Source organism: Balearica regulorum, chromosome 4 (assembly GCF_011004875.1).
Source record: "Balearica regulorum gibbericeps isolate bBalReg1 chromosome 4, bBalReg1.pri, whole genome shotgun sequence".
Taxonomy (NCBI): Eukaryota; Metazoa; Chordata; class Aves; order Gruiformes; family Gruidae; genus Balearica; species Balearica regulorum.
In genome coordinates this window covers 6677801-6700099 of record NC_046187.1, presented here as the reverse complement: position 1 = coordinate 6700099, position 22299 = coordinate 6677801, and the positions used below count along the sequence as shown (strand labels likewise).

At 38.6% G+C, this 22299-nt stretch overlaps 1 protein-coding gene across 1 annotated transcript in view; it reads right to left on the bottom strand.

Annotated features, from left to right (window-relative positions):
• Positions 1–22299, bottom strand: part of AFG2A (AAA ATPase AFG2A) — a 197311-nt gene that overhangs the window by 174937 nt on the left and 75 nt on the right. Inside the window, 9 exon segments of the mRNA XM_075751101.1 lie at positions 10317–10572; positions 11655–11778; positions 12652–12708; positions 13357–13486; positions 15743–16378; positions 17519–17577; positions 20744–20901; positions 21481–21605; positions 22135–22297. Of these exon segments, the coding sequence (XP_075607216.1) occupies positions 10317–10572; positions 11655–11778; positions 12652–12708; positions 13357–13486; positions 15743–16378; positions 17519–17577; positions 20744–20901; positions 21481–21605; positions 22135–22297 (1708 nt within the window).

Here is a 22299-nt window from a genome sequence, read left to right as displayed (position 1 = left end):
CTTTTTCCCTTTACTCCTCTGATAACGTACAGCACCACCAGGCAAGCACCTGATGTCTGTTGACCACTAGCAAGCTTTTTGGGGCAAGAACCACGATTCACAATAGCTGAAAAATTCAGATGCGTTCTTCCATTTGCATCTTAAGAAACTTCTACAATTTGGAAGAGATGTACATCAGTATGGACTCAAACACACCATCAAATTTACCAAGGAATAACAAAAAATAAAATAAAATAAATAAAAATAAAAAAATAATAATCCATGGACCAGACTCCTACAAATACATTTTGAAACTTATTTCTTTTTTATTTAATCTGTACGTAAAATGCATGCCTATTTAGAAAAAGTTTCAGGAAACAGAAACCCTTACTTTTGCTCTTGAACCCATATTCTGCAATCTGTCTTTAACTGCCAGCGCTACATGGGAAAATCCCTGAAGAACTTTCATATAGTGTTTGCACAGGAAAGATAATGCCCTTAAATCCCTTGTAACCATAACATTGCAAATTCACTCGGCTAACCTGAGCACTAATCTACTGTAGGGATTATGTACAGGATTTATAGTCCTTCGTAAAGAGCTATGGCATTTGCTGGAACATGTCTATGGAGCTGACTAAAAGTTGCTGAGAGGTACTACAGGGAAGGGAAAGGAAGGAAGAAGTTTATTTTCAAAACTACTTTCATACAGGAAAGAGTTTATTCACCTATCAGGTACACACACATCATTTATCCTAAGACAACGACAACAGAGGGAAATAAGGAATACCAGACTGCCTGCTCTCATATGTAAATGTACCTAAGCTAAGGTTAGTCATACGTGTATTAGAAGAAAAATAAGTACTGCCAGGCCTACCAGAATAACAAGGGCAGAAAGCCAAGAAGTAACAGCTAGTGGCTAAACACCAGTCTAATTGTAATTAGGAACACTGTCAAGTCAGAATATAGCTAAAAGTTAGAGACCTATGAAAACTTTGCCTGAAAATATCTAAGCTCTGTCCCCCAAGAGTGGCTGTTCATTCTACACACAAATGCCTACTACTAACTGATTTTACTCCTGCAGAACTAACACAGACATACAAATTAAGCTACATTTCACCAGATGATCTTTTATGATTTTTTAATTAAACAAAAGAACTAAGACTGCTTCCAGATCCTAAGTTTGCCATTATATATTCCAGGAAAGCATTTTACCTGGAGCATGACAGGGAGTCAGAAAACAACTTTGCAGCCTGAAGATGAGCATTTACTCTAAATGGGTTAGTTCAGATCTTTCTAAAGCCAGCAGAGCAAGATGGACTGAGACAAATCATAACACAGTCAGTTCATCTGTATGTACTATGAGGGGAACAAAACTCCTCCAGATTTTTAGTACAGGAAGAATTGCACCTCAAATGTGTTTGAAATGGAGTCTATTACCATTTGCTGTTCAGGTTACATTTGAAACCAGACTCAGCACAGAAGCTGGAATGAAAAACAATGCGTACCAATTGCTTCACAGAGATGACATTGTACATGAGTTCTAGATGTTCCCATATTATGGTCACTCAAAGAATGTAAGAGCAAGCCAAGTGATTAAAGAAAATTTGAAAAGAACTAAGGAGAGAAGTGTTAGCCAAAATTTAACAGAGATCTGAATCTACAAACACAACTGTGTCAAATCAAATTCTGCCTAAAACAAGACAAAGTAGCATTAATGAATATCAGACACATCATCAAAAAACAAAACACAGAACAAAATGAAAAACGATTGCCTTTCCAAAATTAAAAAAGTTACTAAAGGCTTCTTAAAGTGTAATACGCCTTTCAAACAAGTAATTTCCCAAAAAGTATGCTTGTATCTTGGAGGGGGAAAAAAAAGGTTTAGTCCAAATACATAATTCCAATTCATAACCGGAGTCTGCCCCAGAACCAGGAAATAGAATAACTTTCTGCATCATGAGAAACCAAGTCTGAATCATCTGTGATAATTTAATGCCAGGTTACTGGAGGGCTGCAGTAAACATGAACGCTGTTACTAAGAGAAAAACGCCACAGTGCTTGTGTGCTGGTCAGCAATAATGGTGAACTTGGTTATCCTACTTCAGCTTGCAAGGTGAAAAATTAGACGTGATGGAAGAGGAAGAAGGAAGTGTGTAAGTATGCAGAATACCTTTCAGTTAGCAAAATGCCAGTTAAGATGAATGACTGAGTACAGCATGCTGTATTACCAAGAAGAGAGTCCACAGATTTGCCAAACCCTTCTCAGAGATTAAAGGTCAGGAAGTTGTCTTCAGTTCTTAGATGTGAAAAACCTTTAAAGTTAACACAGGGGAGCAAGCAGCTCATGTCATTGTAGGAAAAACCAAACCTATGGGACAGTTTTTTAAACTGTCTTTTAGATAGTGGACTGCAGAGTGTCTTCAATAATCAGTTTAGTCTTGGTTAAATCAGAGGAGCTATACAGACAGCTGAGGATTTCTTCTGTTGCTACAGGAATAACATTGCCTGGCACACAGCTCTCATCCAGCTTTGCATCCAGGGAGCTGAAGCCCCTGAGGGACGCAAAGCCCGATAAGCAGAACAGCAACTAGCACACCAGTCCTGTCAACGTGCCTTAGAGCTGGGTTACCAACATTGTGTTGATTCCCAGCTCTAGAAAATAAACAGGGACCACACAGAACTGCCTGTTCCCACCACAGCTCAGCCGATGACCCAGCCTAAGTATCTGCCCTAAATTTACTCAGTTCTTAAGCAAAATGACATAATGCTCAATTTTCAGGACCTGCAAGCTGAGGGATGACGTTCTGACTGTCATTTCACAGCCCACCAGTCTGCACAGGTAGGGCTGCACCAATGCAGGCTACCCTGGCGTTCTGCACCCCCTCACCCATCAAACCAGACAGCTTGCTTTGGGGCTGACCTCCAACCCATTAAAACTCAGAAGTTTCTATATGCCTTGCCACACACAAATAATATCATTTCTTCAGTACCATGCAAGCTGCAGAAGCAAGAATATGGTATCTATCTGCCATGAAGGTTAATTTAAAATATTAATGACAGTTACTGATCAACTCTTCTGAAAATATTCTTTATTTCCTGCTTATATAAATATCAGCAGACAGAATGGGATGTGCTTTAAACAGATTAAGTACTCAACCCACAACTGTGTATATGAAGTCAGCAATCCCATCATCCAATTAACTGCAAGCCAGATTCAGATAAAAACACACTTAAAATTAGTTATGATGAAAACCAAGAGTTCATGCGCCCTGACTGCAGTAAGTGCAACATTCTCCGTACAAAAACAAAAATCAAGTACCATTACAAAACAAACAAAAAAAAAAAAGGCCAAAGATTTTATAGAAGAAAAAGTAACTACAAAAAGCAATGTGCACCAGCATCCCTTCAGAGAGGTAAACAGAGCAAGACCTTTTCTCTCTGGATACAGATACAGTCGCACTGTGCACTCAGCATATTGAAAGACACGGGGGGGGGGGGGGGGGGAAGAGATTCAGAAATTTTGCAATCACATCAGAATGACAACGAACCAAAGTACAGGGGTAACAATCTAACCCTATGCAGCTAAAATAACACAAATTTTGTGGAATCTTAGGAAAGTAGTTCAACGATTTTAAATGTCTAAGACAGCAACTCTAAAACCAATTCTGACTTTGTCTTTGCCCCCACAAGATGTTGGTGGAAGGAAATCCTATGAAAGAGGACAAGGGATCCCACAGACAGGAATAAGGTCAACACACTCCTCCCAGTCTCAAGCATGTCCCTTCAAGCCGCTCAGCAGCATCCAGATGTGGCCCCCTCTGCACGAAAGCCATCATTCTGAGTAAGTGCTCTAAGAAACAATCCAAAAACATATGTTACAGTCAGAGTCCAAAAAAGTCACATTGCTTTGTTTTGTGTGCGTGCAAGCAGGGACGCATTTGTTCATAACCTGTTAAGACGGCAAACTAGGTCAATTGCTTTGGTTTAAAAACAGCTTCTGCACTAAGGACCCAACTTTAAAGTGACAGAACACAGCACTAACTTAAAACTCATGAATGCCGAAGATGGGGATTGGATTTTCTTGGTCCTGTTACACCAGAAATTAGCTTGACAGAACACAGTGATGGAAAACTCCATTGTTCCAGTTCAAAAATTAATTTGTAGTTTTACTTCTGTATTGTGTCTGGACTTTTCGGTGCATTTTGAAATCCAGTGTTCTGCCATTTCTGCAAAAATCTCTCAATTTCATAAGAATACTTTTTTTGTTATTGACCATCTGACTATACATGTTATTAATATTCCCAAAACCCCCACATTTTCTACATGACCTCTTTTTATAAAAAGACAAGCAGCCTTTCCCACCTCATTTTCAATGTCCCATGGGAACCAGTATTCAGTTAGAGAATGCAATAGCAGATCGTTTGCAACAGCATAGTTTCAATGTTTTTCTGTGCTACAAAAAAACCCAAACAAACAACCAAAAAAAAAATCACTAACATAGACATGGTATTTTCAGTCACTTTCCATAAGACAATAAAATAACATGTCAAGCAGCGCTTTCCCTTTAAAATCTGTAACTGCAATCAGTTAATTTAAAAACAAACAATCACATTGCCTTCGTCATCAACTGCCTTTGTCAAAATCTATACTTTCAACAGTGCCTCAGGCACATTCCTACATTTAGGATTATAATTAAAAATAAAAAAAATTTAAAATTGCATTTGTTGTACACCCCCAGCAGAACTCGGGTCCAAATTGTGTTGGGAAAGGTTCAGACTGAACTTTTATGGTTTAAAGAAAGTATAGATATTCTCAGTGCCCTAACACTAGGCTGTTAAATCAAGACCATGACTGAGCTGAAATGAAGAGCTTAGATTTGAGATACAAGGCTGAGAAGCCACATATTGAACGCAGTGTTTGTCTAATTGAAAGACCAGTCACAGGCTGGTCCTGAGGGTGCACAGAGACTCACTGTTAATCACATTAGCCCAAACGGCTCATGTTTCCTGCAGGTGGTCAGGCTACCAAAACTGCAGAAGCTGGGAGAGGGGAAAAAAAAAAAAAAAAACAAACCCAACACATCGATCTAACAAAAAGACATTCCTGGGTTTCAGGGGAATTTACTTCCCCATCAATTACCGGGAAAAACAAAAAAAAAACCCTAGGAGCCAGCCCTTCAATGGCTTAATTTTTTAAATTTTTCTTTTTAATGCAAGTGGATTGCAGAGACTCTTTTTGGGGTTGTAAGAGATACAGCAGGAAGTTTCTCACCTCCAGCATAAGCAAATACAGAACCCCTCTAAATAATTTATACTTTTGTAGATCTAATATCTACATATAATCAATACACAGAGCTATCAATTAAGCAGCACAAAACCTCTCCATCCTAGCTGTATTATTCATCAGAACACAGGGATAATAAAAGGGCCAAATGAATACCATAGACAATAAGGTGTCCAGACAACAGGACTCTTAAAATTATGAACAAAAAACAACAGACTATATCATATCTCTAAGCAAGTAGCTTCACAGATTCAGCAGAGTAATGCTGATTCATACTGGTCAAAGATGTAGCTCAATTTCTTATTTCTCTAAGATTTTTTTGTAACAGCCAGCTCAAACCAGTGAGCCGTTATAATCCTAAAGGGTAAGCAAGGTGATACCTTTAACTGCATTACAATCAGGCAATTTAATAAAACTCTGATGCAAAACAAAGTGATTAGTGCTCCTTTCACAAAAGTCTCAAAGTTTCAGTGGCTGCAAAGCAGCATCCTCACTGGAACCAAATAGATGTTATTGCAAGAGAGACCACTATTTAAACAAAGACATTTGTTCTTCCTCTCCTCATGATGCTATCTTATCACAGTCCAAGTGTTTTATATCAGCACACTGAAATTATGTGTAATGAACAAGGATGTTCAAGATAAAGTCTAAGAGTTACAAAGCAAATACTTCCTTTCTCTGTAAACAATACAACTGAACCCACTTCTTGAAGAAATCAAGCTATATTTATATTCACCCTCTTGAAATGCTACAGGCAGCCATAGAAGGATAAGTTTATAATAAATTGCTATATTTGGAAACCTTTGTTGCTAAGCATCTTCTAACATTCAGTACAGTTTATACCATTCATGTCCCTGCTACATAATTAACATTTCATATGTTTTTCAAAAAAAAAAAAAAAGAGCACAGTGCTTATCTTTGTTGTTGAATTAAAACCATTATAATTTTTTAGGGAATTAATAAAAGACTGTGTGGCCAATTAATTAAAGCAGAAGCGACAAGATCTCAGGGGCATACGAACACTGACATTACATGCCAGGATATGGCAGAGTCTATCTTCTAGATACTGCCTCTGCTTGAGATAAAACAATTCAGAAGGCAGCTGTTCACACTAAAAGGTAGTCTACTGAGTAATTTAGGACACAGTAGACCTCTCAGTCTTAAGAATATGACTCTCTCAGCTGCACACATAACTAAGTCCTCCTCTTGTCAAAATTTCTGTGCCTGTGAATCCCTCTGAGGGTACTCAAGTCCTCAAGAGTCTACCACAAGGAGCCTGTTGCAAGCTGATGTCCACAGGATGTGATCCAGTGCCCATCAAGGTATTTGCAGGTTTTCCATGCTATGCTGTTAACTGTGGAAATCACAAGCATATTGCTAGACAGTAGAGAATCACAGCAGATCCCAATTTGTCCAAGGTAGTCGCTACAGATAACGTAACCTTGAACAGAGATGAGGTACACTAATTCTGAAAGCATTGCATCTAAGCTAGTGATACTTGCCATGTTAAAAATACCAGTATTACTTTTAATTTTAAGAATTAAATTTAAGAATTAATTTTTAAGAAAAATCCACTAATACTTTAAAAATTCAGCAGATCAAATAAAAACACCCTTAACTGATTATTATATCCACCTATATACAAATATTTCACAGGTGTTTGATCATAATAAAGTGTTTGGAAAAGTTCAGAACACACTGCACAGAATCTCCAGGTTTCTTGTCCACCCTTCCTCTCCTTGCTCATTCCAGCACGCACAACACTGCAATTCTGTACACATCATATACACACAGGCCTAGAAACATTCAGCACAAGCTGAACATTAAAGACTCCTAAAACTTCTTAATGACTTCCATGAAAATGCACAGAGTTGCTGAACAGAATAGAAAACTTGCCTGTCTGACCCCAGAGGTACCACTAAGCAATTCTTGCACTGGAGAACAACCAAGTTCTGCCAAGAAAACAGTTGGTATCTGCTTAACTCTACAATAGCTATTTAATTTTATTAACATCTGTTCTTCAGAATTATATAGAAGACAAACATCAAAGCTTTTATAACGAAGTATCTTAGGAAACCTAACTATAGACGCAAAAGTGAAAGGTTTGCCTATCATAGCCCTGCAATTACTACATTTACCACGTTACATTAATTACTACATCCTTGGTTTATACAAGCAGCATATACACAATATTATATATGTGTTAAAAAACCAGAGTTGAAGTATAAAGATAAGGAAGGATGAGGCCTATGGAAATTATCTAAACTTTGTATTAAGAATATAAACATATTTAACTTGTAAACTTGCAGGCTTTCCAGCCACAAATGAAGTACCTAAAGATATAAACAGGGTAACCAGGACTCAAGAGTGTCCCAAAGACCACTACTGCAATACAATTAGCAAGTGACAATAATCTTGTACCAAAAATTGAATGCGTATTTCTGACTTCAGAATTCCTGCTTCTAAGTTAGTTTCCATGTTTCACCTGTACTTACGCACATATCATGTGTGAAAGTGGCACAAGTAACCTTAAAATTTGTGAAAGAACTCTTAACTCTATGATATAAACTATGTGTTTATGTCATGTTTTATGTTGTAATATATACGAAATATTATATTCAATTCTGAGCCCTACATTACCAAAAGGCTGACAAACTGGAGGGAGTTCAGAGAAAACCAACATAATTTCTCAGAAGGCAGGAAGGACTTATTTATGAGGAAAGATTAAAAGAGCTAAATATTTATAGTTTGGCTCAGTAATGAATGAGGAGGTAGGGGACATGAGAACAGCCTAGAGATATCTGAAGGGTGTAAACACTAAGGAGGGAGAGTGAACGTGTTATACAAGGATGTAAATAGAAATAATGGGATAAAACTAAACAAGGAAAACTTAGGCTGAATATCAGAGAGCATTCCTGGACAGCAAGCTATCTTGGCCCACGGCACAGTTTCGTAAGTGAAGCAATAGAAGCCCATTGCTTGGAACAACAAATAAGACTAGACAAAACACTCAAAAATTTGCCTTATGGAATAACCTTGCTCTGCTGAGGAGAAATATTACCTCATAAAAGCTAGTCTCTTCTAAGTTTAACTCCAATGAAAGCAGTAATATTTTACAAAATGCTGAATATTTAATATAAAAAAATAGATATCAAGAGCTTAATCAGAAACAAAAAAATCCAACTAAGAACATTCCTTAACCATGAGCAACTTAAATTCATTTTATGTAATACTTTGACCAAATCATGCTTCTGCAACTCTTTGAAAAGGAAAAAATACATGTGGGCTGCAAAGAGTTAACAGCGCTAGACTGTCTTCTCTCCAGCAGAGGTCACTCCAAGTTAACAAATGACAAGGAAATTTAACAGCATGGATTCAAACTTTAGGAAAGAAGATCAATAAAAAGGAGACACCCTCCTTCCCTCGTTCCCAGCACTGGCTTTGGATGCAAAGCTCCCAGATAACAGCGTGTCCTGCAATCAGCCGCAGGTAGATGCCAGAAGTTTTAGAACTATGTAGCACAAAATTCAAATTTATTTTCTAAAAGGCCTTCGTGAAGTGGGTAAATATCGCCTATTTGCAGCTGGATTATGAATTGTCCAGAATCGATGTGTGCATGAACAAGTAAAGCCTAGGCTGGGTCATGTTTGGAATTGAAACCACAACACTTTTCACTGAAAATTTTAGATTACATTAGTTCAGTATTTACTATGTATAAGGACTGTGACACAAGCAGACTGATAGGCTTCCAAAAACACAGAGGAAGGAAAATAAAAAGTGAGTTTATCTTTTTGTTGTTGTTGTTTATATATATTTGTTTTTTTAAAAAAGTTTGTTAATTTAAAACAGAGCTTAAAACACTAGCAAAGCCAACGGAAGAGCACTATAAAAACAACAGTCTGTGTCCATACATTTTTTTTTTTTGCCTTGATCCAAGCAAAAGTCCACAAATTCATATTTGAGAACTATCCCTTAGAAATTCTGAAAACTGGCAAGTAAAAACCTTGCTGTTCCAGTTGCCATCACCCCTAATAAAACTTCTGTCATCTTCATAGTTAATTCTGATGCAAGAATTAACCATGCACTGTGCCACTGCCAGAGGAAGCTGTCCCTGTGCCAAAGGAAATAAAAGTAACCAGCACATACAGCAAACTTATATTTGTGAACTACAAGGGAGGAAATATGCGTAAGCAGAGCTGAAGAGTCATATTTTGACTAGACTGTTTCAAAAAGGCTGTTCATGGGTAGATTTAAGGTCCAACACTTAAACCGCGTAGACACATTCTAGCAAAATGTAAGAATTGATAGAGCATACTTTTAATATTTCATCCAATGAAAACAGAAGTGAACTCATGTTTAAGTATTCCCTGGAACATACTGAACCCTGGCTGCACAACGCATGGATAATTCTCCAGGGTTACGCGCGTACCAGAGGCCAAGGGACACTTTCCAGCTCCCAGTTCAGGGTGTGCTCTCCAGTTCTCCCAGCTCCACTGCACAACCCAACCCAGGTGCGTACAGTCCCCTAGCCCCTGTCACAAGCTCCTCATCTGCAGGCAAATGAAATACAGGCGCAAAATACGTAAGGGAGCCACAGTAAACACCACTTAGGCCCACAGTCTCAACATCCTGGGAACAAGGACCTGCAGGACAAGCTGTCTAGCCTGAGTGACTTGAGATTTTTGTACAGAAGGGGTAGGCTCTAGAGTAGAAGAACTCTTAGGGCTACGTCAGTTAACTCACTAAACCCTTGGTAAACTGAGAGCTAGCTAGCTAATATGCTAGAAATGGCACAGGTGATTCCCCAGTGTTATTAATCTTCACATTTGATTTTAAAATCCATTATTGCTGAAAAGATTTTTTTTTTTATCTGCCCAGGAGCAGACTGGTGTTCCTCATATTCCATGCTTGGCTATGTTTTCTTTGACACAAAAATTAATTAAATCTCATTGGTTTGAAAGCTATTAGTACAGACTGTGGATTTTTATTTTTTTAAACAAAATAAAGAGACTAGCAATAAAGTAAGATCCTAAATAAGATACACAAAGTCTTACCTGCTTCTTTGCACAAGGCTGCTAAATCTGCACCCACATAACCATGCGCATTATCAGCCAGTTGCACCAACTCTGCTGCTGTAAGCGAATGGGGAACTTTCTTGAGAAGCTTTTGTAGAATATCCAGACGGTCTTGGGCATTAGGAATTCCAATTTCTATCTCTTTATCAAAACGCCCAGGTCTGCGCAGCGCTGCATCCAGTGCATGAGGACGATTAGTGGCCCCAAGTACCAAGAGCTGCCCTTCACTGCCCTCCTGAAGGCATCAAACAATGCAAAATATTAATTTTAAAATACAATCAAATGTCACACAGCTTATAAACACACTTCTTGCTTGCCTTTTCCAGCTATTACACGCACTAAAACCCTGACGCTAGCTCTCAAGGAACAAAGCAAACTTTTCAGAATACATAGCCCACAAGTGATCCCATCCAACCTATCCCTAACTGCAATTTAGCAATACTATAGGCTGCACACACGTACAGATCATACAAGAGAAACTTTAGTCCTAGATGCCCTCATCCCAGTGTCTCCCACTCTAATCCCCAAGATCCTGCTTTTCTATATCAGGAACTTGTGCACCAAGGAAAGAAAAATAACTGGTTAAGCTAAAAGGCAGCGTTGGCACAAGAACAAAAAGGTATGAACAGACCTTGAATAAACAAGATTGGGAAACAAATCTTGGGTATCAAAACCAGCAGAGACAGGAGGTTATAAAGCTTCCTGTAGGTTCAGTAGGAAAAGCAAGGTCAAACATGTTAACCAATTTCCTCAAGCTCTGCTTTTTCACTTTTAGAGCGACACAAAATCAGCTACAAGGTCTCTTGCAGTGCCATTCTCTTTTTGTGAACAAGGCACTTTCTCCAGGAAAAGTACCCATCAGCCTTTGCCATCAGAAAATATGTTCTGCCTGTGAATAACTCCAGACTGGGCAACACCAACTATCGTGTAAGAAAATAATGAGAAATAATGCAACCTACATACATATCACCAGAAGTATTTTGATGACTTTGATTTCAGAGCAATTAAAAATACCTGGCTTAGTTCAATGATGGACTTTCACTAAAATTTCAGTTTTATCTCTAAAACTACAATAGTGGGAGAAAGCAAAGACAGTGAATGTAAGAAAACTTGCTTTTTATCTCAATTATTAAGAGACATTCCCATCCTATGTCTTCTGCCTAGCATGCAATAAAGCACTAGATTACTATATAAAGTTTTACCTAAGTCTATTTTCTTTCCCCCAGAATGATGCATCTATATTTGGCTGCATTATAGAAGCAAATTTATTTTGTTCAGCTAGTCCCCATATACATTGTCTCAATAAGGTCTACTTACTGAGCCAATGCCATCCATTAACGTCAGCAATGAAGCAACAACTCTCTTTTCAACTTCATTCTGAGCCCCTTCTCTCTTTGGACAGAGTGCATCCAACTCATCTATAAATATAATGGAGGGCTGACTGCCGGAGGGGGAGAAGAGGAAAAAAAAAAGTGTTAAGGTGCACAGGAAGATTTAAAACACCAAGGCAGAGAAGTGCAAAGCTGCTTATGGAAAATGTCCAGTTTCTACAAAAATTAACAAGCATCCCACTCCTCTGGGCAACTGAAAGTTTCAACCTTGAATATGGTGTTACTCAGAGATAACTAAAATAACTAATATATTAGACAACTAATACCTTTAAGATTACCTACCAATCTACTTTTCTATGACTCTCTCCCAAAGTCTCAACACTCAATATACCAATTTCATGAGTAAAAAGACAGCATTTTATCTGCCACTTCAAAAAATACAGGATGCGATAGTCTTTTGCTAATGTATTATCAACAACCACCATCATCTGGAAGTCTAAAGTCTGCCTTAACCAGGTCTAATAAATTTGGGCAGAATGCCACCCTAATCCAGAGGCATGCTATATCGAGTACCAACACTAGCTCATTTAGAGCTGGCTTCCATGTCTCAGCACAGTACTACATTGGTCTCCAAAGATAAAACCAGGCAGGAAAATTTGGATCCAGGTGAAACACTTGCTCAAGCTTCCATCTGTTGAAATAAGCGTACAATGCACTAACGATACAGATCGAGCGTTTTGGCACTATCTGTAACAGTCCCTTAAAAAGCATAGTGTCCAAAAACATTTAATAGGCATACTAGAATTTCACTGCTTTCCTTCTAGCTAAGCTCTATATAAACAAATTTATTTCCTTTTAAAAACCACTGCAGGAAAAAGTTACAATTCAAAGATTCTTGCAAATGTTTTTCTTTTAAGAACATTAACGCTGGAACCAATACCGCAAATAAGTGAGAGGGAATAAAATTATCCAAGAGAACATACCGCCGAGAAGCTTCAGCAAATATCTGACGCAATCTTGATTCAGACTCCCCATAAAACCTATAATAATTAAAATATTTTAATGAAAAACATTTTTTGGTCTATTCCAGGCAACTTGGAAAATTATTGCTTGTGTGTTCCAAAAAGCCATAGCACACCCTTTCAAAGTCCCAAAGTACATGCAAATCTACAATAATCTTTATTTCCACAAGGATAAGAAATTAAGGTAAAATGGGGCACAGGAAAAGATTATAACTGTCTTGTAACTAGAAAAAAAAAGATTAAAGGGAAAAGCTTCTCTCTTCTGTGTTAAAAACAATTGTATCTATCTTTTTTAAAGAACAAAATTAAAATTACTTCCCTGGATACATTAATCTGTGTAGTATCATATTTTAATTTCAAAATATGCTTTAACAAGTCACTTGTCTTGTTACAGAACTAACATGCAATTGCAGATGCAGTTTTAGTCTGCTCTTTAATTTAGCCCATGCCTTACACAAATTTCTTGGCCAAATCCAATAAACCTCTTTTATTACAAAAGAAACATAAGCCCTACTTGAGAGAACCCTTTCCCGTTTGTTTTTGACTCTCTTGGGCAGATAGCCCATAGCCAATTCTACATCTGCATCTATCCAATGGATAGATGCCAGAACAGATTTGGGGCTAATATATTTATAGAATTAATGAAAATAAATTGGGTGGACTTACTTGCTTATTATTTCAGGACCATTAATAACGGTAACGTGAGCGCCAACCTCATTTGCAATGGCTTTGGCAATCATAGTCTTCCCGGTACCTGGAGGGCCATATAATAGCACTCCTCTAGGAGGAGGGATTCCTTTAAACAAGCACATGCACACAGAGAAGAAAGTTATTTCTGATAAATGCCAGACTGAACAACCTGCACTTGCACATTTGACTGTCCTACTTATTACCAATTACAACTTGACCTCAGCATTAAATTCTTTAACAGACATATTTTGATAAAATTATAGGCTTTCAGTGGGAAGATCACTCTTTATGGGACATACATCTACACTTTTTAAAGTCCAAATGATTCCACTTAAAAAGCAACTATTTAAATCACTATATTTTTCAGTAGTTCAACATTATAATTCTTCCTATGCGTTGTGGTGTGTGTTTGGGTTTCTTTCCAAAAAATTATTGGACTGAGTACCTAACGTCCATGAATATACTTTATTAAGTTATTCATGATTCTTACAGAGTCATCATTACAAATTTCCAACACCAGAAAACCACTTCTCCTCAACACTCCAAAAATTTTCAGAAATACTGTGAGGCTTGGTTCAAGAACACTTACAAAAAGATGAAAAACACACATCAAAAGGATGAATTTGCCTCTTTAATGGCAAATGTTAAGGGCCAAAACAGACAAAAACATTCAGGCACAGAACATAAGGGACATTAGAAGAACAAGATACAATTAAAACTGGACAGAAACTACAGGTAACTGCATGAAGTAATAATATGATCCCAGGTAAAGAGCCAAAAAAAATAAAATCTTTCAGACCAGCAGAGCCAAATTAAAAGGGCACTAAGCCAAAAACAGAAGGTGAACAATTAGAAAGCAAAAAGAAGAGACAAATGTTTGACAAAGGACTCTGGCATAAAAGCCATTGCTGAAACAGAACCAAAAAAAGAAACATCAGTTGGGTACTGCAATACCAGACAGGGAACACTGCTTGAAAGGCAGGTCACATCCCAGTGGTGACCGAGAATAATACTGCCGGTGCAGACAGAAAGCCGGAATCGGGAACTAATATACTCAGAATGGCAAAAACTACGTACTAACTGACAGAGGATAGAAATAAAGTGTCTTTACAGACAGGTTACTTCACAACAGTCCATTAAAGCGTGTGCTACTCCCTCATGTGGTGTTTCTGGTACTGGCAAGAAATGGAGCTGCTGAACCAAAGATCTCACCTCAGCTGACAGCCTCGCTCCGCACGGGCACACAAGGACTCTCAACGATTGGATAGCTACTAAAGGTTTGTAACTGGTGAGGAAACATCATCATCTCTCATGTAACTAGTAGAGAATCTGATCAAGCACTTTTGGGACTAAGTATGAAGAATGCTGAAGTTTGCTGAAGCAAACTTTCTGCTAACACAAAACCGTGTGGTGACGCTGAGGCTGGAGATCAGCCAATTGAGCTGGACCACAGGCAGATGAAGACACCTCACACCATCCCACTGACACCAGCAGATCGAACCCAAACAACTCGCGCCAAAAGAGCCACCTGTGTCTTACAGAAATTGTCCCAGTGATCACTGAAATCACCTCCTCTCTACAGCGTATGAGCAGGAAGAGGTAAGGCAGAGAAATAAAAAGCCTCAAAGACATGAAATTAAAGAAATATTTATAGATAAGAGCCCTGTCTCACAGTGATGCACCTCTAGACAAGTACAATCAGCAGACATGCCTGCTTTATATACATATCCATTTGTAATAAATACACAGTACAGAGTTTTATCTTTGTCACGAAAATCCTCTAAGTTCATATGTATGTTAGTTATAACTTTATACATGGCAACAGCAACCATGTTAGGTTTTCCACCCTGGAATTCCATACTAAACACACTAAGCAGTTTGAGTAGACAGCCTCAAAAACTTTCTTAAAATTTTGCAGGAACCCTGCAAACACACAGTAAGATTAATTCTTTTGCTGTTTTTATCCCTGAGTTTTTCTCAACTTAAAAAATATGATTAGTTGACTCTACCAAAACAAATTAAAATCTTATGATGACACAAACATCTGCACCTTTCAAATGCCCAAGTATAGAAGTCTTTCCTATTTGCTATAAATTCTGCATCCCTGAATTTTCTTAGAGATGCATATTTTTTTCCTACTCAATTATTTTTCACACAAGCTAATCGTAACATCTTCATAGCATCCATACAGTATAATTATAAAACAGTTGGACATTGTTTGGACACACAAGTATATCAGATTAGTGTTTCACAAAATTCAGTGCATATTCCTGGAATAACTTAGTTTAAAAAAAAAAAAAAAGTCACGTTAAAGAAAAAAAACTAGTATCAAATGAAGAAAGCCAACTCTTAGGCATCATACCGTAACTCTTGAACAGTTCAGCTTGCTTCAAGGGCAGTTCAACTGTTTCTCTAATAGTTCTGAGTTGGCTGCTTAAACCTCCTATCATATCATAGGTGACTCTGGATTCACAATCACCATCTTCCGCAACATCGGTCCTCGTTTCAATAAAATTGATTCTAGTTCTTGAAGAAATGAAATAAAAATCATCTGTATTGCTTATTGCTCCAGTATTGCCAGTTAGTGGGAGTCCCTCACTGCTTCCTTTCCCAGTCAACTCCAAATCGTCGGTGAGGTCTGCACCATCTCCCTTGCTGTGGATTTTATTTCCCTGACCAGAGTCTCGACCGCTGGCTGCCACAGCAGAACTGGGCATAACTGGTGAACCTGGATCCACTGGTTTGCTTGGTGTGCTGGTAGATACAACCTCTGGACTATCCTCAATGTCCATCTTGCAGAGCTGTAAGGACAAATCTAATGTACTTGTCTCCAAATCGGATCTTTCAAGGTCTGGCTCATGCATATCGCTGGAAATGGCACTGCCCTGGGCAGTCAGCTCTGCACCATCAGTTCCTTTCACTTTCATCACCACAAAGTTACAAAGTTTCCCATAGAAAGTGAAAGCCAAGAGGTTTCCTGGTAAAACTATTTTCCCATCTATAAGAAGATTAAGAAAAGAGGAAAAAAAAGACAAAAAGAAGAAATTTCAATATACTTTCACAGCTATAACATTCAGACATTCTTGTATCAGAAGAATTATCAGGAAGCCCAGAGAGTGCTACAAATTAACATAACAAAAGGTAGTTAGGTAATTTCAGGTAATTTAAGTGATCCTTTTACACAAGCAGCCTGTACTGGATAAATATTTGTCAGTATCATACGTAATCTTTCGTACTAAACTCATTAATTTGAGCATTTTAAATTTCATGCAGCATACAAAGGGAGATTATGGAATTAGTATTGTAAGAAGTAAAAATTTTGTATTTGCTGTGTGCCTTACAGGTTCACAATATTTCATGTTTAGCCAACCTTTTTGGAGAGTCTTGGCCTAAAAAATGTGAAGTTTTAGCCTTTGCATTGACAGAGAAAGATTAGGAAATGTGATCTGAATGCACTCCACAGGCACAAAAAAACAAAGGCAAAAATGTAAACAAGATTTATTATTTCCAGCCAAACTCACAAATTTGGAATGCAATTCATGTTTCCTGCTTCTTAGCATAGCAATACTGTTAGTAATTCCTAAACCAGAAGATTCCCTTTGAGTAGAACAATTTGTAGTGAGTGCTTTGAGTAGCACTACCTTGAATAACTTACCTTGCTTTTTTCCCTTACTTACACATATCTACCACCCAATGAAGAGCAATTTTGCTTATTTACCACCAATGTAAAAAAAAGATTCAGCGTATGGGATTTCTTGTTAATACTGATCCCTTATCTTGTTTTTAATACATAGTATTGCACTTTTCTTCACAGTGCAAGTAAATTCTCAAGTGCATCATAGTATCAGCCAAAAGGCCAGCAATGACTGCTGAATAACCGTAACTTGAACCAGCAATATGTATAATAGACAGAAGGTATGGAACCAGGATTAATGTAAATTAGATATTTACAGCATAGCAAAATTATTTAGCCCAAAGAAGAGAGATCCCTAAAAGAAGTGTGAGCAGAAAGACATCCTCTATTTTGCCGTAAGCCCTTGATCAAGAACATAAGAGGAGACTGCTTGCTTATTTATCCAAAACATGGTGATCCATTACAAAAATTAAACAATCAAAAGAGAAGCAGCAAAACTTATACCTAGGTTTCTCAGTAGACAGACAGACATCTCTTCAGCATTAACAGTGGCATCTTTGTCCCTGTGGTAGGAAGAAAGAAAGAAAAAAAAAATTTTTCCAAGCAGTAACTACTTCAACAGACCACTAAGGCACCAGGATGATGAATACCACCTATTTCACAGTATATGATCTAACCCCACAAACACAAAAGACGGATGAGCACTTTACAGTCTTCATATCATAGCATCTTAACTCTGAAGCTATTAGACACACAGTAACAAAAGAAGTGTGTATATTTATTTTTGGGTTATTGTTTATTACAGCATTTTGTATGGAAAAACTATTATACATTATATTCATCATTTCCTAAGATTACAAACATGGAATACATGCTTCTCATCACACCAGCCAGAACAGCCAATACTAAATTTACTGAATTGAAAAAAATACAGATAAGGTAGGTCTCTCTCAGCCCTGCAAACACACATATACATCTTTTATTGATTAAACTAGCGCCTTGAACACTTGCAAAACAATGCATGTCTTTAAGCACTGCACATGCACTATCAAAACACTACAAGTTTTCCCTGCGATGTATTTTCTAGTTTTTTTATTTAATTAAGTTTAAGTGACTTAAGAGATAAGTCTTAAGCCACTTCCCTCACCAGCCCTGGCCAGGCCTACAGCATTTTCTCAAAAACCATCTCATCACTGGAATTTAACACACAACTGAACATGTGCGTGCTCTTAGCCCAAAGCGAAAAGTAAAATGTTTTAATATGAAAAACAGAGAAAGACATTCACATAAGACACCTTTACATCGCATTTACAATTCACTGAGCACAGACATCATTAACTCTCCCTGCTCCTCAGATACATTGCAACATATAAGGCTGTGGTGATTCAATCATTTTAAGTGACAGTTTACCCATACAATGTTTTTCCTGTTTCATTTCCAGCTTTACCTTTTATTAAACCCCATTAAACTGTTATTTTTTTAAATTCCTTAGGATTTGCGCCCCCCCCCCAGCCAATTTGTACAAGCCTCACACATTAGCCCTTCTGTTCTCACAACTAAATGAAGGTTTCACTACACCCATTTTGCAGATGAATGTCCACAACTTACACCTGTGTGACGAAAAGCATTACACCGAGAGCTAAACAGCAGCAGCAGCAAAGGCAATTAAAGCAGATACAGCTGCTGCAAATGAAAGTATGATCAAGGGGGGGAGCTCTAAACCTAGAAATAAAAACCTGTTCTCAATTTTACTCATCAGGATAGCAACTTGAGGTAAAGAGGGGTATTATGCTAACTTACAGGAGAGGTCTCAAAATATCATAGCCATTCCTGACAAGAAAACACAATTACGTTGTTGGGGTCTGAAGCTGAGGACTGATTTTTTTTAACCAGAAGAAAAAGTTAAATTATGCATGCAAGCAACTCTCTAGAGGTATTAATTTGCAGAGAATAAACTACACCTGTAAAGTGTCTAGAAACCTAGGCAGTACTTGAATAATGGGATTTCTGTTTATTCTGTTAATAATTTATATTCTTACATGATAGGATGGCACTGTGGTTTGTAGTAAATTAACAGGCTTAAAACAGACCCATTGCAGTTTTCATATTTTCTCTCCTAGATTGTCATATAAATAACTGGTTTTCAAGAATTAATCTAGTGGTATATATGTATAACAGTCCTCAAAGCCGGACTCCTGACTGGCTGAGAGGGAAAACTCTGGTTGTGGAACAGTTTACAAAAAAATTACAGTAATCACAAATATTTCAGAAGTTACAGGCAGTTCCTCTGACCTCATCCTTAGCTCAGTAAAAGTCACAGCTCTAAAGAAAGATTGCATTGCATATTAACAGGGGGAAATGCAAATAGATTAGGTTTAATTATTTAATGTGGGGTTGGTTTTTTAATGAAATGAGTGTTTTCAACCATCTCTACAACCAAACAGTATGTAATAATAATAAAACTTCCTATAGGATTAAATTAGCCATAACAAAGAGCCATAAAGATTTTTATTTTTTTTTATTTCCTGGTGAGGAGACAGGCATGGAGGGCAAAGCGAGCCGACACCAGGAGGTCAGCATACAATGTGCAGCCAAGTTAACCAGTGAAACTATAATTAAAGCTAAACTGGTTATATTGCTCACAAAAGCAAGACTGCCTCACCAACATTTCTGAGAGTGAGTATGCTGGAAAACAGCATCTCCCTGTTAAAATGGACAATGACAACACCATTTTGAAAACAGGTTTGACAGGGAAGTGAAGTTAATTTATAAAAATTGAAGTCTTAGGACACTTTCAAAATTAACTGTAAAATAACTTTATTTAGGAAACACCTATAATCAGATTCTGCATCACCCCAATACTGACTCTGCAGAATGTTATGAGAATGACAAATATAGGAAGTCATTCAGCAGATCAGTAAATTGCTGATTTCTCAAAGCATTCATGATTGCAAGACAACTGTGATTTGCACTTTTTGCTCCCTTTTTTGGGTGAATTCCAATTAAAAAAAACCAAAAACGTACCTCAGAGTTTCAAATCCTAAAAAAATATTCCAATAAATAAAAGCAGAGCACGAAACCACATATATACAAAGGTGACATTTTGAAGGGAAGTGATTAAGAAAAAAATCACTTCACCCTTCCTAACCTGTCAGCCAGCAGTTCTCTTAACCACAACCTGACTTTTCAAGAAGAGTTTCTCAGATAGCAGTTTGCTGTACACTTCCTAATGACAACAGCAGCAACACGGGCTCCTTCTAATCTGACATCAACTCTATGTGCAGACATCATCCTCATCCTTTACAAGTGACTTACAGCTTTAAAGAATCTGCCTTGATCATACAGTTATACAACCTTGCCTAATGCAAATGCAATGCAGGCAGCTTGACCTCTGCTGGGCTATCATTACTATTCACTAATTTAACATAAAACAAAGAATCTCTTAAGACTGATGAGCTTAGTGTCATTATATTCTCCACTGCTCCTCAGCTGAGATTTTGTACAACAGCTAAGCAACTCTGCTGCCCACAGAAGAGGTAGCAGTTAGCAGCAGTTAGCCACCAGTTCCTAAACTTTAGTCTTAATCCTATAAACATCTGCACATCTTTGACCCTGTCTGGGTACTAATTCCATCAAAGCAAGACAGAAAAATGACATCTTTAAGAGGTGAGTCTGCAGTGCAAAGCAGACACCTCACAGTACGTCACCAGGTTATAACAAGTTGCATACCTCAACTTTACATCGACTTCCTCTGCCTGGATGACTGCACCAGTCACAGGCTGCACAGTGATGGCATCACCTGGATTTACTTTCAGATTCTTCTGTGTGGTTTCACTCAGCCCAACTTTCCCACCTGGAAAGCCTGTGGTGGGCCAAGCAGTACAGACCTAGGAAAAGTTTCAGAGCAGACAACCATCAGCTGAGATTTTTGCCCCCCATTTCCAGTCCTCCAGTTAAAGTAAGCAATGTTTTCTTACAAAAAACATGGGCTGAGGGGGAAGAAGGATTAGGTTAAAACCTGGTGCCACAGAGTAAGATACAAGTAGCACTGAGTTCTTAAGATATGATCCAAGACACTCTTCAAGAAGGAAGGGGTTATATTTTGCCTGCAAAGGAGATAAAAAATTCCACCAGGACTCTACACATTCTGCAATGACACAAAAGCACATACACTGTGCTGACTGAAGAATGAAGAGTAAAGGGCGATACTCTTTCTTTGCAAATAAAATACATGCATGTGCATATATATTATACAATATATATGTTCATACATGTCTTATAAATTTATTGAAAAAAAATCAGCAGCACTGATTTTTTTCCAGTACTGAGAATAAAGATGTAACTATAGCATAGAAAACACAGAAAAGCGTATTCTTTATCTTTTTCAATGCATGCTCCTATGGAATACAACAGGAACACACTGCAGGCAGAACAAATGCACTTATAGGAACAAGAAAGAGTCTCACCTCCTGTCGCCCACCAGCAGATGTAAGCAAGACCGGACGACCTATGCATACATTTGCAGACTTCATGCTGCTCAGCGACAGCTGGGCAAGGGCTCTTTGCAACATTTTTGGAACTTTGTCATCTCCTAATGTTTTCAGAAGAAAAAAATAACATCATTTTTTCCCACCTATCACACAAATTCGGTATTTCTCGCACTCCCCAATCAGTACAACTAACAAAACCCCTCCAATCCCTGGTGAGAGGCGGCGCCCAGCCGTGAGGGAAGCCCAGGGACCCTTTTGGGGGGAAATCACGCTGTAACGGGACAGTGTTTCTGACAGACCTCAGAACACCCATGGTTACACGCTGCTGCCTGCTGGACTTTCCACCCAGTTTTAGCTACCTGCGGGTCCCTTCTGCGGCGGTCATTACTCTTCGACGCCGTAATAAAAAGCAAATTTCGCGGGGTCTCAGACGACCTTGCCCGAGACACCCTTGGGTCGCGCGGGGCCCGCCTTCGTGAGGGGACGGGGCAGCCCCTCGGGCCAGGCCCGCTCTGGTGGCCGCGGGGAGCGGGAGCCCGGCTTTCCAGGGACGCATTTTTAAACAAGCCGCCCTCAGCCCGCCGGGCTGGAGCAGGTGTCAGGCCGTCCCCGCTACCCGCACCCCCGTACCTGCCTCCACGGCGTCGGCGACACGCAGCGCCAGCGGCCCGCCCTCAGCGGCGCCGGCAGCCCGGGGGGAGCAGCCGCCACCGCCGCCCGGGACCGGCCGCCCCTTGCTTTTCCTTCTGGAGGAGGCAGACATGCTGCCCCGCCGGCTGCCGCCGAGCACTTCCG